We start from the raw sequence: 27,499 nt of genomic DNA, 5'->3' as shown, positions 1-27,499 counted from the left end.
GCAGTCTGCTAAAATGCAGTCGATTGTGGGTTTATTTTATCTTGTGTGATAATGGAATCTTCAGCTAAGAGTATAATCCTTGTCTGTGCTCAGTAAATCTCCTCGTTACAGAGTTCATGTCCCTTATTTTAAAGACATGAGTTCACTAACAGCTTTAAATTAACCTAGAGTTCTTTCTAATGCCCCATTATGAAATCACAGCAAGGTCAGCTCAAATAATTGACAAGCAGATTTATGTTGATTGATTAATTCTGACAAATTTGACCCTATGATTTGTTCCTTTTTATTCTTATTGGCAGGGTTACACCCTTCTAAGACTAAATTAGAGCTACAAAAGCATCTAACAACACTAAATAACCAGGAGCAGGCCTCTGTTTTTGAAGAGGTTAAGGTAAGCTCTGTGTTTCCTACAAGATTTTAAATCAATTGATGTTTTTGCTAACATCAGCATGAAGCACCAAAGTTGTGGGTTTTTTTGTTAATTATCTTCATTTAATAGACTGTTAATCACCTTGTGCTTTAATTTCAATATAATGTTTTAGAGCTGTTAAAAACTTACCCTTTCATAACAATGGCTCATTTTACTTGTTTTTCTTCTGCTTTCAATGAGAAGGTTGACTTCTTGCTGAGTAAAAATGCACACTTTTTTGCGGGTGAAAGCAAAATAACTTACACTGTGAGAACATTCAACTGTTAATTTGATGAAACCAAATTACTATCACATTCCCAGATCAAAAAAATTTCTGCTTAAAATTTATTCTTGATCTTAATACTTGTCAAACTAACTAAAAAAAAGTTTAACTTTATATCTTCTGAATTAAATCCATTTTAGCACAGAGGAAAGCGTAGCTAGATGTAAGACAGATGAACATTGTAGGAAATGTCTTTGGGATTGGCACACTATTGAAGATTAGGGAATTTCAGACGTTTTAAAAAGAATGTTTCCTTCCTCTCTTGCGTCATTTCAGTCTCTTTGTGTGTTTCCTTGTGGCAGTTTATCGTCCAGTACCAAATTAGGAAGTTACTCTGTGGGACTGATTCCATGACCTAAGTAATTTCTTAGTGTGTAGTAGCTAGCTGGCACTGTTGCCTTTTAGTATTCTGTACACATTTTAAAGGTCTAAAGCTTCTAGCAGTCACAGGAAACTGTTAATTGATTCTGATGAGAGTCTGCAAACGTTTAACTTGGTCAAACCAAGGGTATGTCTCTCCTGTCTGCCTTTTTCAGCTGATTTTTTTGAGTTCCTGAAATTTTAGTTGTAGCATTCTCAGAGCTCCATATGTTGTAACCATGATTTGCATTTTTCAATAACTGTCTTTCTAAAGATATTTTTATTAATCTGATGTGCTACCTTGGTCTCAGAGCTCCATATGTTGTAACCATGATTTGCATTTTTCAATAACTGTCTTTCTAAAGATATTTTTATTAATCTGATGTGCTACCTTGGCATTACTTAATTTGTAAGGTATCCACTGCATTATATCAGTAGTCTTAAAACAGCATATACTTTTCAAAACTTAGGTTTCTGGGATTAAAATCTATAATAGCTTGTTCTAAAAACATTTTCATTTAGAATAGTTCAGATCTAAATAGAATGCAGCAAAGAAACATATGTTCACCTTGTGCACTGATTTTTAAAATACCTGTGTCATTTCCTAAAACTGAAACGTCCAGTGAGAAGGTTTTCTAGCAGAAGGGTTTTGCAGCAGAACCACAGTATTTTGGTTTTCTTTACATCAGAAACAGATTGGCAAAATATTTTTTTATGTCTTAATATGCTTGTGACAATTTAATGCCTCCAGAGTTGCCCTTTCATGTAAATTCTGCTGTGTATGAAGTGAGGTCAAGTGTTTTCATACCTGTGTTCTGCTTTGCCTGGGACACTGGTGTCCTCTGGTGGACTTGAGTAGTAGCATTAACCAAGTTAAACTGGTTCTTACCTTAATGGTGTATTGACAGTGACAAGATGTAAAGAGTAAATATTTGCTGTTATACGAATGTATAATTATTGTTCTTGTGGTGTTTTCAATTATAAAGAAATTAAGACCAAGGAATGATCAAAAAGAGAATGAGTTGGTTATCTCTGTTTTGAGAAACATGTATGAAGAAAAACAGAAGGACCATGTCCATGTTGGAGAAGCAAAACAGGTAAGTAATCATTAAGTTTTAGTTCATGTAAGGAGGATCCATGAAAAAAAAACTCCATTCCATTTTTACATCTTTCCAAAGGCAAATTTCCATCACAGGCATTTTGGAACTTCAGACTGTCGGGAGTGGTGAACACTGGTTTTGCTTATGATTCATAGGCTATTGTTCTGTGCCACAACAGGCATATTTGGTTTTGAGGTACCCCGTACAGTCAGAAGTGTACAGGAGATGAGTATGCAAACAAGGTAGACCACTGATCTGATGGTTGCTTTCTTCTCACTGCAGTGAAAATTAATTGTGTATGAGAGAACAAATTTGTAATTGCTGTCAGATAGTCTGTGGCATTTGCCATCCCACTGTCTTTATGAGTCAGTGTCCTGACAACAGAATGGATTTGATTCTTGATAAAGACTATTACGTTTACTTAATAGCTGAAAGTTACTTCTTGTGTACAAACCACCGTTTGAAGTGGCCTCAAGGAGGAGTAGCGGAGTAGGATTGCTGCAGAAACCACATCTGCAACTCATCCATTTCTGCAGATCTGTGTTACCTTTCATTCTGTATCAGGTTATATCAGTGCTGTTTAACTGGCTATTTATACAGCACAGTTAAGATTTTTCAGAAGGGATTAGTGATTTTGGATGCCTTGCTTTCTTTCTAACTGAGACACCTAGAGGGCGTCTGTATTTAAAAGAGGATCAGCACCATTTCTCTGAAAACTCAGTTCCAGTTATCTGACCCTTTTAAAAATCTTGTCTGTCCCACCACTGCTGGCTGGTAATTCCACCATGATGACTGCTGTTGTACATTTGTGTTATAAACTAGCAAGTAAATATATGGAGTGTAATGAGACCCAGAAGACATTCGGGACATAGCAGCAAGTCTTTATTTACTGTTTGTTCACTTTGCTAATCTCTTCTTTATGGCTTACTAGCTAACTACTGACCTCCCTGAGGAAGCAGGAAGAAAACTTTGCATGTTTTGTTCTCTGACTTTTTTGCCTTGGGCATCTCACCAGAAATATGCTTTTAAGAAAAGAGCGTTGTAGTTGTGGTATGACAGGAAGAAACATTGCCTGAGGTCCTTTATCATCATACCTGAAATGTTTTTATTTGCTCTAATGCCAGCTGATTATCAAATAGTTGTCAGTCATGAATGGCTTGGAAATAGGGATATAGGAAGCAAGATAATATCTTGATATGTCTTCAGTGTGATTTGAAAATCCCTAAGGCCTGCTGCAGTCTGTTGACTCAGTTCTTGGAACCAAAATGGGTTAATCTCACTTTTGCAAAGATGCCAGTGCTCTAACAACAGAGTTGACTTCCCCTTAGCCAATCATTTGTCTTAGCACAACATTTTATATTTACTCTGATAATTTATCTCCAGTGCTGTGTAATAGCAGATACCTTTGAACATGTACACTGTCAGTGTTATTTGCCTCAGCAATTATTAACCAATAACACCCTGATGTCCCTGTTCCCTTCTTTTCTGCAAAGGTATTCATTTTCCTCCTTTTCATAATTTTTTTTTCCTAATATTTAAATCAGGGGAGGGAAAAATGAAAAAAAACCACCAAACAAACCCCAAAACCTGATACTAGTACATGGGTTTTATCTAACAAAAATGACCTTCAAATTAAGTGTCTTTTTCATAAGAATGTCATAGCAGGCAGCATCCAATTTGTCCTTTGTGGATAAAATGAGTGAAGGTAAAAAGAAAATAAGCATTCGGAGCTCTGAAGTTAGAGCCAAAAAGGTAGAGCAGCCTCAAGATGAACCCCCAAAACAACACTGAAAATTGTGCTCTGGTATCAACTGCAGGTGTTAGGTTTGGATAGCAATATTTGCATCATAGAGCCAATTTTGTATTTGCTACACTGGTCTTTGCAAGCACTAAAAAGGAACTTAAATATTTATTTAAAAAGCAAAACTTTCAGTAGACTGTTAGCTTTAAGATGGAAGTATTTCTACTGGTGAAATATATAGAAAGATTGTTATACATCTTCCTGACCTTTAAGAAGCCCTGTTTTGATATAGTGGAGACACTTGAGAGTTTTTGTTAATTATGAGCTTCACCATTTTTGATTAATTTCTTGGCAAGAAAAGTAAATCCATTCAGCAATCTCTAATCTGTTACACTTAAACATTTGGAATTTGTACAATTGTACTTTGTTGTTAAAGAAAATTTTCCAACACAGCCGTAAATCCTTATTGAAGGGGCACTTCTTCTGAAGCTGCTACACTCAACACATTTCCTTTAAGAGATTTCCTGGTCTTATGTTAGCTTGTTAAATTTCAGTGTAAGTATCAAAAGATCAAAAGGCATGAAATGCCAAGGACACCAGGAGAAAGTATTGATCCAGGTTATGGAAGTCTTCAGACTGTTCACTGAGATCCTGCTCCATGCTGTTGAGTATTTCACATTTGTATTTTTAAACACTTGCAGACTTCACAACCCCCTACTGAGAATGCTGTAAATGAAGTGCCCAGCAGTGCTTCAAGATTCAGATTAGATATGTTAAAGAACAAAGCAAAAAGATCTCTGACAGAATCATTTGAAAGCATTTTGTCACGTGTAAGTATCATGTTTATTGCCTCTGAACATAATTTCATTGTTTTATTTATTTGAATGATAGAAAAGTAATATTTGTTATCTTTCCAGGTTGAATGCCAAACAACAAATATTAAAGGAACAAAAATTTGGCAGTCTCATTTCTCATCAGCAGTTAAATTGAACAAAGACCTAATACAGTTTATTGGCTCATAGACATGCAACTAGTAGCGACAAAACAAGGCTTTCAAAGCTTATTTCAGACATTGTATCTAACCTGCTTCCATGAAACAAATGATAGCAAAAGCATGCTCTCCCTGTTATTATTATGCACATAGAGAAGAATTTTAGTTGAATATCTCCCCTCATTACTTCCTAGCCAGCATTTCTAGAGTTTACCCCTGTAAAATTCTGCTGTGAGCAAGTTAATCACAGAATCACAGAATCCCAAGGGTTGGAAGGGACCTAAAAAGATCATCTAGTCCAACCCCCCTGCAAGAGCAGGGTAACCTACAGTACATCACACAGGAACTTGTCCAGGCGGGCCTTGAATATCTCCAGTGTAGGAGACTCCACAACCCCCCTGGGCAACCTGTTCCAGTGCTCTGTCACTCTTACAGTAAAGAAGTTCTTCCTGATGTTAACGTGGAACTTCCTATGCTCCAGTTTACACCCATTGCCCCTTGTCCTATCACTGGATATCACTGAAAAAAGCCTAGCTCCATCATCCTGACACCTACCCTTTACATATTTGTAAACATTGATGAGGTCACCCCTCAGTCTCCTCTTTTGCAAGCTAAAGAGACCCAGCTCCCTCAGCCTCTCCTCATAAGGGAGATGTTCCACTCCCTTAATCATCTTTGTGGCTCTGCGCTGGACTCCTTCCAGCAATTCCCTGTCCTTCTTGAACAGAGGGGCCCAGAACTGGACGCAATATTCCAGATGCGGCCTCACCAAGGCTGAGTAGAGGGGGAGGAGAACCTCTCTTGACCTACCAACCACTCCCTTTCTGATGCACCCTAAGATGCCATTTGCCTTCTTGGCCACAAGAGCACATTGCTGGCTCATGGTCATCCTCCTATCCACCAGGACCCCCAGGTCCCTTTCCCCTTCACTACTTTCCAGCAGGTCAACCCCCAACCTGTACTGGTACATGGGGTTGTTCTTCCCCAGATGCAAGACTCTACACTTGCCCTTGTTAAATTTCATCAAGTTTCTCCCCGCCCAACTCTCCAGCCTGTCCAGGTCTCGCTGAATGGCAGCACAGTCCTCTGGTGTGTCAGCCACTCCTCCCAGTTTTGTGTCATCAGCAAACTTGCTGAGGGTGCACTCAGTTCCCTCATCCAGGTCATTGATGAAAATATTAAACAGCACCGGTCCCAGCACCGACCCCTGAGGAACTCCACTAGTCACAGACCTCCAGCTAGATTCTGCGCCATTGACCACAACTCTCTGCCTTCTTCCTTTCAACCAATTCTCGATCCACCTCACTACTTGATCGTCAAGCCCACACTTCCTTAGCTTATCTATGAGGATGCTGTGGGAGACAGTATCAAATGCCTTACTGAAATCGAGAAAAACTACATCTACCGCTCTACCATCATCCCTCCACCTAGTCACTTCCTCATAGAAGGCTATAAGGTTGGTCATACATGACTTCCCCCTCATAAAACCATGTTGGCTGTTCTTAATGACCCCCTCATCCTTGATATGCCTAGTGATGGAGTCAAGAATAAGTTGTTCCATCATCTTTCCAGGGATGGAGGTAAGGCTGACCGGTCTATAATTACCCGGGTCCTCCTTCTTGCCTTTCTTATAGATTGGTGTGACCTTTGCCATCCGCCAATCCTCAGGCACCTCGCCCGTTTCCCACGACTTACCAAAGATGATGGAAAGTGGCCTAGCAATGACCTCCGCCAGCTCCCTCAGCACCCGTGGGTGCATTCCATCCGGACCCATCGATTTACAGATGTCCAGTTTGCATAGCTGTTCAGTGTATGAAACATGTTAGTGGTGCTATACAAAGTATAGTGGCTACTGTTCTAATTTTTGCCGGTTTGTCCTGACTGGCATAAGGTGTCTTCACATAAGCACAGCTGTATATTGATTGCGTTTTCATTGTCATGGCTGTTTTGATAGAAATTCTTTTTTTTTATTAGATCTGAGGCATTTTGCCTGATCTTCAAGGAGACAATAGTCACTATTGTGAATAATTATAACGTTTTGTATTTTACCTAGACTAGCAGCTCAAAGAGAACATAAACCTTAACTTCAGAGCATAAAAAAATGATACCATTTAAAGTGAGGAAGATAGAAATTCCGTAGTTGTGTCAGAATATAAGAACCCAATAGTATGTTTCTTGGTATTTCTCTTGGTTACATAAAACATTATAGAAAAATACTGTTGAACAGATTATGCAAAAATATTTATGCTTTCTGATTTGTAGGCATTGAAATGATAATACCAGAAATGATGTTCTGTTGTGTATTAAATTTATATGGTTTTAAGAGCTTTATAAGCCTTCTTGTTTCTTTTTATCTTGGCAAGAAGTACCTAGTGTGAAAATTTCCCATTTGGAATTCAGAAGGTACTTTAACAGTAGTTACAGTACATGTATTCAATATGTGATTATGTACGTATCATGGAAAGCACATCATTTCCCATGAGAATTTCACCAGATCCTTTAGAATGTCCTGAATGAAGCCTTTGTTTCTCACAAGGGCAAAGGCTGTTCTTGGACATTTCAGGAAATTTAATTTGGTACTGTCTTTGAAAATTAAAGATCCTGACTATGCTACACAAATCTGGTTTTGGTATTCCTATACATCATAATCCTAACTGCTGGTGTGCTTTATCTCTGCAGGGCAGTAAAGCCAGAGGTCCGCTGGACAGTGCTGGTGCTGTAGATTTGGACAGCTCTATATCCAGTTCCTTAAGCAGCACACATAAAGTAAGTAAAGTCTGGGGTGAATGTATATACTTGGAAACTTCAGATAATATTCCCTGAAACAACTAGTCAGATGTGAAATGTGGTTACCAACCACTCACATAACTGTTCTGTTCTAACATCTTGAATTTTGTTTTGATTATTTTTTGGGAGTAAGCGAGCTAACTGATTGTGTGTGAAAGGAAATAAACCCTAAAGCAATCAATATGATAAAAACAGTATCACAGAGTAGGGAGGGTAAGTATATCCTTTTCTTCCTACCTGCAAGAGTCCTTTTGCCACTTGCTTATCCATAGAGTCTGTCTTTATTCCTGTACTCTGAGGGTGACAGGGCTGCATTCATTGCAGGCAGCCTCTTGGATCAGTGACTGCCTTTCCCTTTGCCCCATATCATCCCTTCCTCCCACTCTCCCGGCCTCCAGCTTGAAGCAATATTTAAGTTTTTTAGAATTTGCTAGTTGATTATCCAAATCATTTTTCATGTATGGAATTTGTCAGAATGTGTGCAAGTCCTCTGAGGGACAGCTTGAGCAAAATAATTTCCTAGTTTACTCTGGTAACAGACTTTCAGGCTAAGAAATAGCAGTCGTGTCAATACAATGGTGACATGTAAGATGCTGTTATCTGTAGAGCTTTACTGGAGATTTCCATACTGTTTGGCAAGATGGGACTCTTAGTAAATCTGTGTTTCTGTTCTCCGGAAGTTTCAAGTTGCTTTCAGGCTTTTTATTCTGTTCCCCATGCTATAAAAAGAGAGCAATGCAATTGGGTCTGTATTTGAAATAGAAAAGCCATGTTACTGTAAATAAACATATTTTTTATATATCTTATTGTGTGAGTCTATATATGTGAAATAAAATACTATATAATCTTGCAACAATGTGCAGTAAAATAAATGCAGTAATTACTGTGCTGCTGATCTTAATCTGATTGATTTCATCCCTGAAAGTGCATAGTTGAATGCAGCATTGCACTGATCAGAAACATAAAACTCAAATAAAAGGTTGAGTAATTTCTCCTTTTGCATGGTTAGAAAGCTTTGAGTCTGAATAAAACAGTATAAACAAGCAGCATAGAAGAAGACAGTCTTCCATGGGAGCAGCCTATTACTCTGCAGGTTTAGATACAGCTGTTGATTTTTCTCTAGTGCCTCATTACCTATGGACTCCTGACTTCAGGCAGTCAAGAATCTGTTCTTACTGCTTATGTTTTTGAAAGAATGGCCAGCTCTGCAAGAAACACATGAGGTGGTGAATGAAGAAAAATGCATGGTTTTGGACTGAAACAGGCATCTAGTCATAGGGATGTTGTATTCTCAGATGGGGTGCTATCTATATAGTACTCTGAAATGTCACCCTTTTCATTGCTGCAACTGTTACCCAAATCTGACTCTTCTGTACTGTTCTGACCCCACTTCTTCTGAGTTGTATTTGACATACTGTAAAATACAGTTATTCTCAAAATTACTTTTCTTGTTTAAAACAGAGACTGTGTTTGGGTTTTTTTAATAAATAATTAATAATAAAAACATAAACCATCAAAGATTCTTTCTTTAGGCTGTCATGATAAAACATGCAAATTTAAAGCAGATCTCTGGGATGTGAATAATGATATGAGGCTGCAACCTCAAAGATTGATAACTCTTGATAAGATTGATAACCTTATGTCTTGCACTGCTAGGAAGCACCACTGCGTGAAAAGGAAAAAGACAGACTTTCTGCGCTTCCTACAGAAACCACTGTCAAGACCAGTGGATCAGTGGGTGATCTCGCCAGTGATGCAGATGATTCTCCAATTGAGCAGTTACCTCAGCAAAGCTTTCGGAGGCGGGCAAACACGCTGAGTCATTTGCCAACTGAAAGCCAGGAATCTCTGGTACCTGTTGAAACATCACCGTCTGTTCCCCAGAGGAAACTTATGAGGTATCACTCAGTGAGCACAGAGACTCCTCACAAAAGAAAGTAAGACTTACTAAAAGCAGGCTATGATTTTGTTTGTTGAGGACATATTTTGGGATGATAACTGCATACCAGGTATGTCCTCTTAATGAATAAGAAATGTATCACAGCAGTGTGTCACTCACTGGAGTTTTGTAGGTATTCTGTTTAAAAACACTTTTAGCCCTATGTACTCCACAGGGGAGAGAAAACATGTTGTAGTTCCACAGTATAAGTGTAAGCACAACATAGGATTGCTCCTATGGGGTTTTATTATATTTTTTAAGGCAATATTCCTTAATGTTGGTTGTTTCGCTCTGCAAGCACCATAAAGAAATGCTACTTCTTACTGTCTATAGAGAAAATTCTGGTAGCATTTGTGATCCTGAAAACCTTACTAGTTGGTGAATTTATGTGTTACTTCAAAATAACGCAAAAAACTGACATAAATTGCCTAATTCTGATAGAGGTGAGGCTCCTGTCTGACTTTACAACAAGCCTATATAGATTTTACTCATAAAAACAAGTTACTGCTTGCCTTCATGCTAATATTCTTCAAACTGTCCTCCTTCAAAAGCCTGCCTCCACATCTCTGAAGTTTCCTCTTAACTTTATGGCGGTTTTCTTTGCTCCCTGTATCTGGCTTTTCCCAATTACTATGGAAACACTCTGCCTGTAGGCTTCTGTTTCGCTGCCAAGATGCTCGTTTACACAAGTTAGACAGTAGGAAGTCTGTGTGTATTCCAGTTCATTTTTAATCTGCAGGAGGCGGGGCAGTAAAAAAACATGCCTGCAATAGGTGATGACAGTGAAAAAAGGAGAATTATAGTACTTGGCATGAAACATGACCTGGGTTGCCTTTTTGTCCCTTCTTTGAACCTTTTTAATTCTAAGATACTAGATGATTTTTTTTTTTTTTTTTGTAGTGCAATTTAAGACTTGTAGTGTTTGTTGGGAGTTGCCCTGACGTTTGTAGCTGCTTGCTCAATCAATTCTTATTGTACTGTAGGAATGCAGCTAGAAATTAAGTACATTTTTAATTTCCTTGGTTATTTTTATTTGGGTTTGATCGTGTATTTTTTAGTAACACCGAGTGTGCATGCTCCCTCACATAAAGCAAAAAGAAATCACCACAGCTTCCCTTTTTGGCAAACATATAGAACCAGAGGAAATGGAAAACTTAGAAGAAAAGTATACTTAAAGTTCTCAAAAATCACTGGAATTACAGACTTTTAATGAGTCTTGTACATTTTATAAGTGGTTTTGAACAGCTTACCTCAATTCTTAAATTGTTTCCAAAGTGTAAGTAAATTCACTTCTTCATGTAGCATTTCATTTCTCATCCATTAGAACTCTTGATCATATGCCTGGCTTTATCATAGAAACCAAGGGGAAGTTCATATGAGGGAGAAGGAAGGGGTGTGTTAGTGACAGTTTTTTGGAAGTTTAAATACAGTCATACGCTGAAATGCCTTGCTGAAGCCTATGTGTATTTGGGACTTTGCTGATTGGGTTAAGTTGTTCAGCCTCTTACACTTACTGCATTAACTGTGAAAAACATAGGAACTGGCTCATTTGTATATGCCAGGTCTCTTTCAAAGATTAGAGAAGTGATTTCCCTTTTTTTTTTTCTTCTTCCGCTTTCCCCCTTTTTCCTCTCTGTTTTGTTCTTCCATCACTGGTTGGAATCCCATTATACGGTTTGAACGCATCTCTTGGTGAATCTAAAAGTTCTTCTGGTCAACTTGCGCGCTCTCCTACTGTAACTCATCTTAATCCTTCGGCCTCTTCACCCAACTTCTTTAAATATCTAAGGCATAATTCAAGCGGAGAACAAAGTGGGCATTTTGCACAAAAGAGGTGAGCTAGCTAGCATAGTTTGGGGAAGTGTTTGTTTACCATGTCATAAATGTGAAGCTGTAGTGTAAATAATTTAATATAGACCAAAGGTTGTAGATTTTCATGGGAGAGGGGACTAACTGCTCCACTACTGAATGTAGAGCTGCTACCCACGTAATTTTTTTGTTTAATAAATGAAATTCTTTCAGACACATGGACACATGACTTGCTTTGGAATAACTGGCTCTAAAGAAACTTGTTATGCAGCAGACAGCAGCACTACTTAAATTGTGTGAGGAATAAGTTGCCAAGAACCTGTGATTCAGCTCACTTTGTCCTTCCTGAATCATTCAGTTCTCTTCTGCTTTGTTCATGATAACACACAAACATATTACTACTCTTTTGTGCCTGACATTAAGGGCATATTGGCAAAGTTAAATAAATGGGGCAAGAAGTAGGACTGTGGAGAGCTGATACAAAGAAAACCCACAACCAACCAAAAATTACAAACAGAAAAACACTCCCCCCAAAACCCAAACCCAAGAACAACCAATCAAAAAACCCCAACCACCAGCTTATGTATTTGTTTTGGTTACTTCGAGCAGTATCAAATAATACTTTTCTGTGCCTCCTTTCTTAGAAATTCTTTGCGTATAGAGAATGTTGAGCAAAGGACATGAACCCATCATTTCCTGAAAATCTGAAACAAACAGCTCCCTAAAAATCTTAACCATGCAACTCTTTCTTAAACCCCTCAAGCTAAAACTGTTTACTTTAGCTCAAAAGGCTAATGAGACCAAAGGTCCTTGAAAGTGCTGTTAACAGTCATTGACCATTGGCAGGCAATTTTTGTTGCTGTTTATTGTTTGGTTTTGTTCTCTCAGGTGCAGGTTTCCTGTTTTCCCAAAGTGTTGATTCTTCTGACTGTGAGAAAATACTCAATTGAGAACCTTGTTTCACCAGTTCCTTCACTTATATATTTGTGAACTAGCATCTCTTTAATTTGAAACCTCAGAAGTATGGTGTAGGAAATGAGTAGACAGTGTCCTCTTTACTCTTCATTTTAATACTTGAATCCTGAAGATTGAACTCTCAAAAGCAGATTTTTCCAAGTAGATTTGGTAATGATTCTGCATGCAGAGTAGCAACTTCTTCCCTTTCCCTGTCATTTAAGGGTATACCATATCAAACCTCTAAGAAACAAGACTGAAAATGGAAATTTATAGGATTATCAAATGGATTAATGAGTTTAAATCAAGAAAGTCAAATTACCTGAGTTGATTGTATTCTGTAAGTGAAATTACCATGTAATTGTGATGGATTTACAATATGATTTTAAGCAAAACCTCTTTGCAGGGCACACTGTGCTGTAACCTTATCGCCTTCATGCTCAATACCACCTGCTAAAGAACAGCTTCACTTCATACTAGTGCTTATCTCAGGGTATCTCCAAACCCCTCACATCTTCAGGAGACAGTGCTAAATGCCATCCAGATATATAATTTCTGGATTATCAGAAGCAGTTCTTTTTTAAACTTAGTTTTTCAGGAGTATATTCTCCTACTCACATACTTTTGTGTACTCTTCTGAGAAAAGGTCTTGTAGTATCATTAGCCAAATAATTTTTTATCTTTTAATTCCATGCAAAACCTGTTCATTATCTGAGTTGTTCTCACTTCCATCTGTTGGCGTTCTTCTGAGCATGTTGGGGGCTTGTTATTTTAAAAGAGAGCAACATTATGCTGGCCAGAAGACTACTGATGAAATTTGATGAGTGCTCCTGTCTGTTGCATAAATACAGCCACAGTCCAAAATGATCAGTCAGAAGGCTCAACTTTCAACTTAAAACTTTCAAGCTTGTCTGTTAATGCTTCACAGAATGTTTTTTGCTAAAGTCTTAGTTTTCATTTGCTGCTACAATGGTTATCAGTGTCAGCTTTTCCTAACCTTTTCCCCCCAACTTAAGTCATTGAAACTGTTACTTAAGTAAATGTGCAGTGAGAAAGTTGGCATCAATTCTGATTAAAGGAATTTACTTGAAACACGCACTAAATATCTTAGAATATAGCAAAGAATAATAACTTTACTGGAAGTACATTTATTTATATTGGAACATTTTAGTTTGCCCAAACAAATATGTATTTCAAAGTAGCACGTTATTAGCAGTTTCAGTTTTGGCTTTGATTTCCTTGATATTCAGGCCTTCAGAATTAAGCTGCTTTTTGTTGGAAACTTAGCAGTATGTATTATTTTTATTCTGTGGATTTATACTTCTTTGTTCTAAACTATACTTTTCCCAACTGCACTCTCAGCATCTCCTACCGTACTGCCTTAAGGAAAAAGCTTCATTCTTCCTCTTCTGTGCCAAATTTCTTAAAATTTCTGGCTCCTGTAGATGAAAATAACACCTCTGACTTTAGGAGCACAAGGTAGGGTTCTCTCTTAAAGCCTGCAGGTAAAACTGTAACTATTTCAAATGCTTCTTGCACTTGCAAAATGTGATTTGTGCGACAGTTCACTTGCATGTATTCTGCATGTGGTTGCTGTCAAAAGGATGGAGCTGTACCAGACTCCTTTCCCATTACGGTTGCAGAACTTAGCCATTTTGATGTTATAATCATGTCATGCAACTTCCACCTATGCACTTCAGTGATTATTCTTGCCAAAGCATTGTATTAGCAGTTTTCAGTTAAGAGAATATACATGGTTCATCCTAAGTAGGATGGAATAAGCAATGAATAGTTTAAAGATGTAACAACTGAAAGTTACTAATGGTATTTTTAATAGGAAAACAGCATTGCTGTTCACTATTTCGCTTAATATTCTGAATACAAAGCTTTGTATGTAGTTTGTGGGTTACATCAAATGAGTAACATGCAAGGTTCCTAACCACTAGTCCAAAGGTTGTTGTCTATTTCAAATGGTGACTTGTGAACACAACGGGCAAAAGTTTTGCTCCAGGTCTGTGTTGTGGATGAATATATTGCATACCCATTCACAGAAGGTTGCAAGTTTAGTTGGTGTTTATAAAGCTCCTTGATATATGCTGATAAAAAGTATCAACAGTTCTTTGTGCCTCCTATGAATAATTACTAGATTTTCTCGATGGCATTTAAATAGAATGGTAAAAATACATTATGGTGTATGTGTCTTTAACGCATTGGGTTTCATACACTGCTGCAAAGAAAGCTGAGAATTGATTAAAACTGGAGAAGAGCTGCTAGGCCCTTTTGGTGAGCCAGTGTGATGTTTGCAGCCTTGTATAAATCTGCTGCCACAAAGCAAGCTTCACTTACCTAACACTAAGAGCTTGACCCAGCATGTGCACAGCACACTGCACTCTATCGTTGATGGTCACTGTTGTTACATTCACTGAAGACTGTGTCACTGTTGATAGCAGATTCAGGCAAACTACTCACAAGCCATTCTGTGTTCACTGTTTTAGCGACTATGAATCCAAACACAGCCAGCAGGCCATTGGTGAGGACAGCCCTGTAAGGACACGACGGCATTCATGGAGGCAACAGATATTCCTGCGAGTGGCAACCCCTCAGAAAGCATGTGATTCTCCCAGTCGATATGATGGTAAAGTCTGTGTTTATTTGCTTCCATGAATGTTGTCAGTGGAGATAGTGTGGATCATTTTGTCTACTGAGCAGACAAATTTTCCTGGTACTTTGTTTGTACTGTCTTTGCACTTTCCCACCTACTCTTTGGTCAAGCCAAGCTCATTAGCTGTTGAGGCTTTTAGTTTCCAGCTTTGTATGTAACATAGCTCCAAAGTTGTGTCAAATTAACTAACTGGAGAAGCAATTGTTTTTGTTTGTACCATTTTAATGAGTTCTGGGTTTAAAAAAAGCATCACCAAGTATTTCTCTGAAGAAGAGGTAAGGCTTCTGTTTCATTTTGCCATGCTACAGTATAGAACTATGGATTAGAAAAATCCAGGCCTAGCAGAAGGAATTAAATTTCTTTTACGACCTCAGTTGAGTTCTGTAAAGTGTACTTCATACCAGACTGAATTCGACCACATGTATGCTGCTCCACTCTGTGAGTTTTGCCACTTGAGCCATAGTTTTCCACTGTTCTCATATTTATCTCCTGAAATTCTGTAACGTTTAAACCACAGACTAGAAAAAAATCACTGCAAATGAGAGTGCAGGTGCAACATTTTATGCTTCTTCCTTTATATGAGCTAGGTACTACAGCACATGCTGAGGCCAAGAATACCTCAGAGAAGCTTGTGTCTGTAGATGACAGTTTCTGGCTCATTAAAGCTTGAATTTCACAGCTTGAGCTCTGCAAGCTTTACCTCCTTCTTGCATCTTAAAGAGAGACTTTGATTAACTGGACTCAGCACATAACTCAAGTGTTGTTAATGTAATGCTTGCAGTGTAATTTGACTGATGTTGGGGAAGCTGTGTATGGGCATAGATGCCTCTTAAATTTAGTATATTTCAGAATGAAGTGATCTCAAGAGCATGTTGTGTAAATACACTTTAAATGCTCCCCTATACTGGGCATGTGAGGGATCAACCTCAAGCCATTCTGTGAAGCTACTGATTTTGCAGATTTGATGCATCTTTTTGTGACTGGAAATAGTCTTACTTGTTTTTGAAAGCCACAAAACTTTCCCATATTAAATAGGAAAAAAAAAAATACCCTAAATTGCCTATCAAAGCATTTCCTCTGAGACATAATAGCTGCAAGATACAATCTTAACAACCTACAGCTGGATAAGCAGAATAGTTGGAGAAACAAGTGTGGCCAAAATGAAAACAGGACATACTATTAATAGAAGGAGCAATTTAAAATATCTGGCCTTTACTGTTGTTTTCTTTTTCTGTTTTTGTTCCAATGCACATATCCAATTTATGAACCCGGAGAGAAAACTCAGAGTTAGGTTTTCTTTTTTACTTTATTTTATTATTATTTATAACAAGTATGGGGATTTCTATTTGGGTTTTCACGCATCCCCTGGAACATTTCTGGCAGTAAAAAATACTCATGTTCCAGCCTCTGTAGCCATTAAGAGAGCTGCTATACAGATGATCTTAGTTTGGACTCGCCACCACAGTTAACTTAGTGACCTCTGTAGTTCCAAAGTAAATGTAACTATCATTCATGGTCTTGCTCCTCTTTCTTTGGTACTCTCTTCAAGGAGAAGCAGCACATGCATTGGAGTTTATTGATTTTATAAGTTACCTGTACTTTAGTCTTTCTTGCTCTTTTTATCTTGATTTCCTTTGGAAACAGAAATTATGCAAACAGCTGATGTATCACCAAAAGATTGATTTCAGCCCAGTTGAACAGAGGGCAAAGAGGGTTTTCAAGATGATGTTATAACATGTTCTGCAAAAGTAAGAATAAAGAGAGGGAAACAAGGGAACATCGTGAGTTTCCCTTTATAGACTGACTCCAGTGACCAGTTTCTCCATTCAAGTGCAGTAGTCCATACACCCATCCAGCGTACTCTGCAGGAGAGAAGTGAGAAAAAAACCTAGGGATTTTTTAGAAGTCCCAACCAGGAGACATGGATCTCTGTGAATCAGAGATTATATTCAGGCTTAGCATAGGCCTAAGCTACGTATTGCCTTGACCACATGTGGGCAGGCACTGTCAAGAAAATGATACAGCTCTGTGGCAGTAACTTCTTTGGTTTGTAATCAGTAAATATGCATGTGTAAGATGTCTCTGTTTCTTGTGACAACTTTCAACTTTGTACACACAGGAAGATCTAGATCCCCGTATTTGTGATTTGTATAGGCAAGTGGTGAGCTAGATCTCAAAATGGATTGTGTTCATTGCCACTCTGTGTAGTTAATGCAGCAGGATAAGAAGGTGTATTTACTAAAAGTTTCAGTTTTTTTTTAAAGGAAAACCCAGACAACTAGTACATAATTTTGGCTGAAATTTTGAGGTTAATCTTATGAGGTTCTGAACTTTGGAAATGTTTGGTGTCCTGAGTTCTCACAAGAAGCTGACAACACTTTGAGTCCCACTGTCCTGCGCTTCTGGATCCTTTACTTCGTTAGGATCCAGATAGTTTGAGCTAAAGCTTCATTTCCTGTAGCTCAGCTGGAAAGAAATGATTGCTGGCAGTGCTTTGGTGGTTGCATTGTGTATACTAGGCAGAGGTCACACTGTTTGTTTTGCAGACACCATTATTTAAAAGGAGGGGTTTATTGTACATCAAGGAAGGTGTCCAGGAGAGTAGTAAAATGAAAAATGGTTCTAAATCAGTAGGGTATTAAAAAAAGTATTGCAAATAGATACACTAGAAAGCCATTTTTGTCCTGTTACTTTTGGTTGTTTTGGGAGCAATGTCCCAAGTGCAGGTCCTCCTTCAGCCACCTCCTGCTTGTGGATGCTGCCAGTTTCCCCTTTCCCTGCTGTTTTCCGCTGCTTCTGTACATAACTTTACAATGAAACATGTGATTTTGCATTTTTCGCATTGTGCAGTTTGCTGCCTGGCAGGACAGCCAGGTGATGTCTCATGAACCTGAAGAGGAGGCTGATCTCCAGTTTGGAGATTTGGGAGGGATTTTCTGCATAGGTGAAATGTTCTGTAGAGTTTTTTATTGCTTTCCAGCTGGTAGCTGGTTGTTTGCAGGGTTGCCTTATGGTAGTTCCATTGTAGCAAGCTACAGTTCAAATGTCCAACCTCTTCTCCTGCTGTTTGCCACTTCCCATGAAATGGCTGTGCTGCTGTGGGTGGTGTGGAGCACAGGGGGAAGCATTTCTCTTATGGCCACACCACCACCTTGAGACATACTCTTGTCCTCTGGTATTTTTCTTTCTTGTTTATTTGTGGGGGTAGAATTAGTGTTGTATCCTGCAAAGTGGAAAGAAAAAAAGAGGAGCACAGGTCACTTGCAAAATTGATCACATCTGGTGCGTTACAATTCTGTGTTTCTTTTGAAAGAAGGTTTTTGTTAATCTCTTTATCTGAAGCTTTTTTTTGCCTGTTTTCCGTATGAGTGCACAAAAGTCACTGGCTCTCCCACTCACTGTCTAAAACATTCTAAGTCGTGTTTCTTCAGTTCTTTGATTTTTACCTTTATACTTGCCCATCCTACCTGCAGCTGGATCGTCATACCTCTAGAGTCTTTCTAATAAGATCCACATTTTGTGGTTATGCAAATGGTTTAGGACATCCTAGTTCTCTGTCTTTGCTGTTAAAACAGGAAAGGAGCAGCTTGGTGATCATTTTAAACCAGCTGAAGTATGAGCTTACTCAGAAAAGGTAATTAGTTTTCAGCTGGATCTGTTTTCTAGTCCCACTCCCAGTGTTACACAAGCACTAGAGCAGGCACAGGGAGGCAAAGAGGGACACATGCAGGGAAGCTGAAGGTGGGTGCTATTACCGTGCTCAGAAGCAGGACACGCTTAGATCAGTGCAGAGTGATCATGAAACTTCACCTTGCGCTGCAATGCATCAGAATATTTGCATACGTCTATTCAGCATCTACAAATCTCTGTGCAGTGGACTATTTTCACTCCAATTTTCACATATTGACTGTTCAGAATTTGTCATAGTGGGAGAACTGTTTTGCAGATTGTCAGAAACTCCCAGCAGGGTAAAGTCTAGTACTAGATTTAAAGAGGGTGTGAACAGGTTCCTGAAGTAAGTGGTGGGAAAGTGATGATGTTTGTCATGAGCTGCAGGATGTTGGTGGCAGTAGACAGCCGGATATTTAAAACAGCAGTGTCAGTTTTAGAATGGATGATTTGTTTCAAAGGTGGAGAGGGGGTTGGAGTTACATGTTGGACAGTGAAAAACTGAAATTCAGAGGCATGAGATGCTTAGTATTGCTCAGCAGGACTCAGAAAATAGATTCAGGTGGGAAGAAAAAAGAACTTCAGCCAGAACTACTGCATAGTATTTTACAACTTGACTTGCAGAAAAAGAATTCTTTTAGAAAGTACAAGTATCTCTGTATAGGAAAAAGAACTTGATTTGTCCATTAAAATGAATTGGGTTTCAGTCCCCGGCAGACAGAGGCTCCAAACCGTTAAATTTTAAATGCTGAAGAAAAGTTTGGATTTGAAGAACTGTTATTCTTAAAACCAGTTGTACCTGGCACTTACCTAACTTTGTGGTGAGGGTCATATATCTTCCATTATTTACACAAAAGTATTTTTAAATCATTTTGCAGTAGTACTACAAATACTGTGAACTGTTGCTGTAGCATACTGTACTTGGAATGTTTATGTGGTGTAAATTGTGTAATGTGTTTTCCAGTGCTGTTTTAGTGGTTCTTTTTTAATAACAAAATTACTAATTAACTAATTACTAGTTCTGAAAATACTGTAGTAAAGCCCGTTGGTTAGAAATGACTACGCAGTTCTGCCTCTCTCAGGGTGAATATACTCCTAATCTTGATTTGTAGCACAGGAGCTTGGCTGTGCAGTAAGTAGTACCACATATAATACGTGATGGCTTCCGTGTCTGTTGAAATATCCAGACATTAATTTCTCATTGCTTAATAAGAGGTAGTAATTACTTTTTAAGAAGCTCTCAAACTCTAAAGAATCTCTTTGAGTTTATTTGAATCAGCTACATTGAAATACCCAGTTTTTCAAGAATTCCTCATTCAGCAATTGTCTTGAGTTCTATGTCGGACTAGAAGAACTTGTTTCATGTCATTCCATATCTGAAGCTTTCGGGCAGCAGAAGGCTTCTGGTCATGATACCACATCTGGTTATGGAATCGAATAATACAGACATCTCTGTAAAATAATAGGAATATTATATCCTTGATCATGGAAGTTTGCAGTTCCTCTTTAATTTTGTATCATGTATGAAAGAAGGTGTGGCACTACCTGAATGGAAGATCTGAAGAGAGATAACTAAGGATGTTGTGATAGTTCTTTGGGCAGTTAAATCTTACATGACTGTGGAGATTCACTTGTTTTTTTGCTAAGTTGAATTTTGTAATGTTTAAAATACAACAAAGAAAAATAGTGTAAAGCACAAAACAAAATACTTAATGGAATTCTTCCATCCACATTCTTGCCGTATCTTGCTTGAGTTCTTAACCCTGGAGAGCAGATGTGACCGGTAAACACTGCATTTATAGAGCCATCTGTAAACAACTCTGTAGTTGCAATGGCGATAGCGCGTTATATTTGAGCCTCCTCCCTTTTAGCTTCCTATAAAAATAAAACAAGCCCTTTTTTCTGCATGAAGTATTGCATTTTCTAGTCAAAGATGAATCTTGTTATCTTGGTTTTGGTATTTGAGGTTGGTTAGACTGAGTGCTTCTGGAAGAATGTTTTTAAAATTTAGGCTTTTAGGTGGGTTTGTCACATCTGTTGTTTTTTACTTTGCATGTGTGGTTTCTCTTAGTGGGTTTCCTTTTTTTCTTGTTTTTGGAAAGCCTTGTTTAATACTGAGGTTGTTTGAATAGTGAATTACAAATGAAATTTTCTAAGAAATAAGGTTTAAGGCAACATTTTAATAACTCACTGTTGGAAGGTTTTCCCACAGGTCCCAGCAAGTGCTCTATATTCATTGTAGCTGCTTCTGGAGCTAACGAAATTTCCTGTTCATATCACTACCAGTCAAATATTGTGTAGTGAGTACTGCAGTCATTCACCAAGCTTTATTTAGTGTGGTGCCTGGTAGTAATATACTGTGATACTGTCTTCATAATCTTTGTATTTTGTGCATTATCTTTGCATGTGAGAGTTTTGTGTAATACAAAAATTCTGTAGCTTGCAGATGTACCATATATGAGGTAGAATTTTATATGGAAGCTGCAGGGAAAGGAGCAACATATTTGAAAGGAGTATGGGTCAAACATGGAACAGGAGCCAACAAAAGTTGACAAGGCTGGCAAATGAACAGGGAAGCAGTCTTTCCATATGTGCTGAAGTGTCCAGATCCTGCTGAAGTGCACTTATTAATCTCATTAAGGTTTTGAAGGCTGTGCATTACTTGGATTTAAACGCATGGCAGTTTGATTCAGTGGGGTGTGAACTACCAGTTACGTTCAGTTGAATGGCTCTACTATTTATCTTTGCTTTCTCTGCTACCTTCCAGATCATTTGGGCATAATAATGAAATACTCAGTTTCTTGTTACAGTATTTCTGCTCTTGTCTAGATCTGGATGCTGGGTGGCATGTTTGTCCATCACTTTGTTGTATACCCATGGAACATGGGTTTGTGTCTGGAGTTTTACTTTGCTTTGAGGGATTACCTGTGCATTCCAGCTCCCCCACTCCTTTACCAGCCAAACAGCTGATGCAACTCTGCAAACTCTAGACAGGCCACCTGAGCAGTTAAACAGGTTCATTTTGGTTTCTATACATCCTGCCACATGCCAGCATGGAGATGGGAAGGAAGGAAGGTTGTAAATGTGTTACAGTTTATCAAAGTAGACTTTAGACTTTCTGTTAAATGTCCACGAGTGATAAGACGGAAAGAAAAGATAGGAAAGGAGCTGCAGTTTGGAAGGCAAGATCAAGTCTAGGACTCTTCTACAGAGGAATCAGAGGTAGGGTTGATAATCATAATTGTTCAGCCTGTAGAATTTTGTAGTCTTTCTGCTTTCTTTTATAGCCTTAAGCATTGTGGGTTAAATTTATTTTAGTGAATAGTGATCTTATCAGATTACTCAGTAATGGGCAAGAAATTTTCAGCCTAAGTGGAAGCAGGACCATGGTCTTAAGTAATTAATGCTTTGCAGTGGTTCAGGTGTTGCCACAATCAGTGGAGGATGAGAAGTGAGTAATATCTGATAAATTAGAAGGTAATCTTTTGTCAAGTTGATACGAGAAGAGCAATCCACAAAATTTGCACTGGGAAAGTAGAATGTGTATGTTAAAACCCGGAAGATTCTAGGAATGCAATGTGTTTAATTCATTTGCTTGTATCTGTTTTGCCAGCCTGTTGGGTTTTGTTTTGGTTTGTTTTTTTGGTTTGGTTTGGTTCTTTTGCTAGTAGGTAACCCTAAACTGTCTCTGTAGGTAATCTAATATTTTCTAACACGTGTATATATACATACATAAAACCAGAATGCAGTCTGACTCTAAAAGAGATCCATAAACCACTGAGGCCATGTTTTGGTTGAGAAGAGATTTGGTTCTCCCAGGATGTACATGCATTCTGTATTGGATGCTGTGAGAATGTAACAAGAATTGAATAAACTTAGTGTACAGTAGACAAAGTGATCCAAATAGGAATACCTTTTACTTTTTGCATTGATGTTTTCATTAATTCCTCTTTCTTATGGCAGTGTTATTTTGTGCATGTAATGCAGCCTCAGAGGAATTCCCTTGATGATGGTGGTCTTATTTTTTTAAATTTAATATTTTATTCAAGCAAATTAAGCCGGTTCTAAGAGCATTTGCCTCATAATGGTATGTCATATTCACTAAGGAGAATTGGGATGAAAGCGACTATATGTAGTCATTCTACATAAAAATATGTAGAACATTGTTGACAGTATAGTGTATGCATCAAAACCAAAATAATTTTCCTTTCGTTGACAACCCAAGTTGAGAATAATTAAGTGTGTGTTCCTTCTTTATTAGATGACGTTTACCTAAACCTCTTTCATAACTGTAGATCTTAGCTCACAGAAGTCTTTCCATTTACCTGTAAAGAAAAAGAAAAATAGATTAATGCATCCCAGTGTCTTTTAGGGGATATAATATGGTTTCTTCATTGTATGGATGTTTCTCATAACCAGCTGTGTTTTTTAATGCATTTGTCAGTGTTTCCTACTTCTCTTTGCAGCAAATGGTGATGGCCATTAAAATGTCAAATGTTTGTCCTTGGCCTAATTCTCCTTCCCGTCAAGTTTGCTGTTCTCTGAAATGCAGTAAATACCCAAAGTGTGGGTATCTGCACTTATATCCAGAGTCCACATTTTTAAAGGTTTAATTTGTTTTGCTAGCTGAAAATGTTGCATTTTTATATGCATATTTTAGCTCTTGAATTAAGCTGTGGTAATAAGCAAATAAATGTTGTTTAAGGAAACAGGTGGTATTTGGAGCCACCCGGTTTATCTATGACTCCTTGAGAGGAAAAGATTGACAGTGGCAAAACAGAAAAACAGAAGCCAACAGCTGTGAACGTTTCCATTCTTATTTAGTCATCTGAGCTCAGTTGTGCGAGTGCCTTTGAAGAAACAAGAAAAGAATAGCTGCATATGAACTGTGTGAGTTAATATATGGTATAGCATTCTGAGAAGAACTTGAAGGGGTGAAAACCTTCCTATTATGTTAATTTGTAGAAATGAGATAATGTGTGTATTTAATTCAAAATCTTTATCACTGTGCGAGGCAATGATAAAGAAATGGACCTCTGAGCTACCATCAGAATAGTTGTTTCAAGAGTGCTCCTTCTCCAGGAGCTATTTGACGTTGCATGCACAGATGTACTTGTCCTTGACTGTAGAATCTGGGGAATGGTTTTTGTTGCATTGATTTTAAAGTGTTTTCTTGTATGGATAACCGGTCAGCTTGTCCTTGGAAGATGTTTCACAGCCATTCTGTTGGGCTGAAGGAGAAGTGCTGTTGTGGTTGCTTTCCACTGGGATTTGGTAGGAAGAGATGGGTGGTTTTGACCATTCATTTTGAAGGTGGTGCATCACGTAATTTTTCTTCTAGATACAGGTTACATCAAAGATTGCTGAGCAGTCAGAGTTGTTTTATAAACCAGTAAAATTAAGTGGTACTACAGCAGGCATTAAGAACACAAAGTATAAGAACTTATGCTTTGTGTTGAGAACTTGATTGAAAACAATGCGGTTTGCCCTTTCCCTAAAGATTTTTAAATTTGCTTGAAATTTACGTCATGTTTCTTCTGTACTGTTTTCAGTCTTAGAATTACCCTACATGCATGACAAAAAGATGTATTTTGTGGTAGACCAGCTGAAGCTAAAAGAAAAAGTGCAAAACGTTAGGATATTATTAAAAATTAGAAGTGAGAGCAAACATGTCTTAGGTGCCTGTCTCCTTTTCTGCATGTTTGCTTTAAGAACTGTTAATCATCCCAGTGAATGGCCTTAGGTGGTGGTGTGTTTGCGCAGCTAAGGGTGTGTGTTTTCTTTGTTAAGCAGTTCAGAAATGATTCTTTAAATTATGTGGTTGCCTTGATTGGATCTGCTATTTGAATCATGCAGATTTCAGCTGTAGGTTTTATTTTTGCAATTTCTCAAATTCGCCTTTTCCATTTAGTTCTGTCCTTGTAAAGCTGTAATAAGCAAGCCATGGTTTCGTGTATGGTATAGTGTTTTTATCAGGTTCTAGAAAAAAAAATGTTCCAGGCTTTGGCCAATATGATTTTTACCCAGAAGAAACTTCTAAATCTGCTTGAAACGGTCATTTGGTAAACCTTGCTTAGTCTTGCTACCTCTTAGATATATGTATGTATATATGTGTGTGTATAAGTAGATACATGCATACATACATTTGTGTATATATATGTAGTCTTTCAAAATGTGTCCCTTCACGTGATCATGAAATCTAAGTAGCTCACAACAGTTTCTCTCTTTTAAAGATTACTCTGAACTGGGAGAACTTCCACCCAGATCCCCATTGGAACCAGTGTGTGAAGATGGCCCCTTTGGGCCCGTGAAAGAAGAAAGAAAACGGACACCCCGTGAGCTTCGTGAGTTGTGGAAGAAAGCTATTATTCAGCAGATACTTCTTCTTAGAATGGAGAAAGAAAACCAGAAGTTACAAGGTTGGTGCACCCTACTGCAATAGAGGTTAACCTTTTCATTTGCTCTGTGGCCTTGACAGTGGATTGGACCATGCCTTAATGAAATGTTTTAGGAACATACAGTTTAACAGCATCTCCATCAGTTCTCATTAGTGTAGGTGACGATTGACACTCATTTTTTCATCACTACACCTTATTATTTGTTTACCTGATGTGAACTGGTACTCTCAGTTTTACCACAGCTGAGTTTTTTTGGCTGGTGTCAAGAAGCTCTGGCAAGGAATTCAGCACAATAAAGTTCTGCATTTGCATGAATAGGTCATTGTCTGAGTATTGGTCATGGCAGTGTTTTGTTTAGCTGGTCTTGAAGTTCTCAAGGAGCTGGTTGTGGACTTGAAACTGTAGGTGCCTGCTGTAGTGTACACATTGTGCAAGCAAGGTTTGCATGGAGTAGTAATGGTTTAGATCAGTCATAAAGATAAGGAGCTTGAGAAACTGTAACTTGCAGGTTTTTTTTTTAACACAAATCTGTTGTGATGATTTTTGCATATAAAATGTAGCTGATTAAGAATACATATTTAATTGTGGCAGCTGCATACAGAACCACAAATGATTGCCCTGCAGAGGTGCTCCTTTGAGGATGTGAAGGATAGGGAGAGAAATGTTTATCTGGCTGATTTTAGATGTCCAGGAAGGGAGTAAGCACCTGGATCCTCAAGGGGGTGAGGTACCTGGCCTGAAAATGGCAATTCTTCTTTGCCTTTGTGAAAACTTGAGAAAGAATTGTCTTCCAGGAAGAACAACTGTGTAGACAGAGGACCCAGCCATGTGAAACTATCAGTATACCAAACATGAAATCCTTCTTTCAACTTGGGCCAAGACTCCTGGCTGGAAGGAGAGAACACCTCTCTCAAACATTGGCTATGGCCTCCCAGAACACTTAGCCCATTTGTAGGCTCCTGGTAGTGTAGCTTTTCTGTTTCAACCCTGATATCTAAACACCTGATGTCTGAGTTTCCTGAGAACCCCACAGGTGACAGGCATGTGCCCAGCAAATGCTGGAACTGCTAATCCAGTAAAATAAAGTATGGCAATGGATACCACATACAGCACCTTTGGCTAAGGGCCCATCTGGAGAAAGAGGTTCTGAAAGCAATGATTTATACAATCAGATCAGCTTAGAGCTGTGAAGAAATTTTTCCTAATATCCAATCTAACCTAAACTAACTTCTAAAATTTGGAATTAACACTGAGCTACGGAGTTAGTTTTTATTTTTGACGTGATTCTTTGATGCTTTCCCAGCTGTTGCCTTTTTTTTTTTTTTTAAATCCCTTATACGTAACATGGGAAAATACAATGCAGTGTTCTTCTAACTTGTAATCTGACAAGATCACCAACACTACAGTGCATCTCTGCTCCAGGAGCTCTGATGATCTAAAATGTCTTATTTAAGATTGATTTATGCATTGTCCTTCTTCTGATTTCTTCACTGGAGATATTAAGAGGCCCTCATGAATACATTGTGTTCAGGGTTCTGAAATTTTCTGTACTTGAACTTTGTTTTTGATGTAGTCTGTAAAAATGGATGTATGAATGAGCACCTTTATTATTTATTTTTTTTTTTTTTAGTTTGCCATTACTGTTATGGAGCTGCGTGCATAAGAAATAGACGACTGTATTGGTTGTGTGTTTTTATGTGGTGTATGTCTTCTGCACTGGTTTTTTTCTTTTAATAGCTGGGAAATTGAAAAATCCTGTTAGGAAAATCTGGCATTTATTTTATTTATTTTGTCCTATCACTACAGTCCCTGATGAACAGTCCCTCTCTGGCACCCTTCTAGGCCTCCAATATCCAAGTTAAATTAATACATGTTACAAATAGTAAATAGTATTAACTGGTGTGTTCAATTTATCACTTCCTAGCTTCAGAAAACAATTTGCAGAACAGACGTCTGAAACTTGACTATGAAGAAATCACACCATGCTTAAAAGAGGTAACTTTGATTTGGGAAAAAATGCTGAGTACACCTGGAAGGTCAAAGATTAAATTTGATGTGGAAAAAATACACTCTGCTGTTGGGCAAGGTAAGCACAGTTTGCTATTGTGAGTTGTGTAAATGCACTTAAATTGTGTTAGAAAATGAATAGCGTGACCTCTTAACCACTCCTTATAACCAGATTCTCCCTAAAGCTGTTCTTCAGGCTGCTGACTAAACAAGTAACAATGTTGGATATCTTCATGGTTATGTGTATGCAAGTAACAGCCCCTTTCAGTGGTAGCTGCGATTCTGTTACTGGAGTTACTAGACTTGATATTCAGTTTTGAATTAAATTTGATTTTATAAATTAAAAGTTATCATTAAAGAAGAAAGGCTGGATAATGCCAAAGAAATGAC

General features: G+C 38.1%; 1 protein-coding gene across 9 annotated transcripts in view; it reads left to right on the top strand.

The window, feature by feature from the left end:
• The window catches only part of TBC1D1 (TBC1 domain family member 1), a 109,068-nt gene that overhangs the window by 60,791 nt on the left and 20,778 nt on the right, over positions 1-27,499 (top strand). For 4 of the 9 annotated variants that reach the window (XM_065699146.1, XM_065699191.1, XM_065699198.1 and 1 more), the window contains 10 exons: positions 300-391; positions 2,039-2,149; positions 4,595-4,723; positions 7,564-7,650; positions 9,328-9,608; positions 11,316-11,444; positions 13,736-13,852; positions 14,869-15,008; positions 24,938-25,123; positions 27,027-27,188. In XM_065699146.1, the coding sequence (XP_065555218.1) occupies positions 300-391; positions 2,039-2,149; positions 4,595-4,723; positions 7,564-7,650; positions 9,328-9,608; positions 11,316-11,444; positions 13,736-13,852; positions 14,869-15,008; positions 24,938-25,123; positions 27,027-27,188 (1,434 nt within the window). The remainder of the gene's footprint in view (positions 1-299; positions 392-2,038; positions 2,150-4,594; positions 4,724-7,563; positions 7,651-9,327; positions 9,609-11,315; positions 11,445-13,735; positions 13,853-14,868; positions 15,009-24,937; positions 25,124-27,026; positions 27,189-27,499) is intronic. The other 5 variants (XM_065699154.1, XM_065699168.1, XM_065699161.1 and 2 more) reach the window with 5 other exon arrangements.

Source organism: Lathamus discolor, chromosome 1, assembly GCF_037157495.1.
Source record: "Lathamus discolor isolate bLatDis1 chromosome 1, bLatDis1.hap1, whole genome shotgun sequence".
Lineage (NCBI taxonomy): Eukaryota > Metazoa > Chordata > Aves > Psittaciformes > Psittacidae > Lathamus > Lathamus discolor.
Note: the sequence above shows the minus strand (reverse complement) of the source record. Positions and strands in the feature narration are given on the sequence as shown.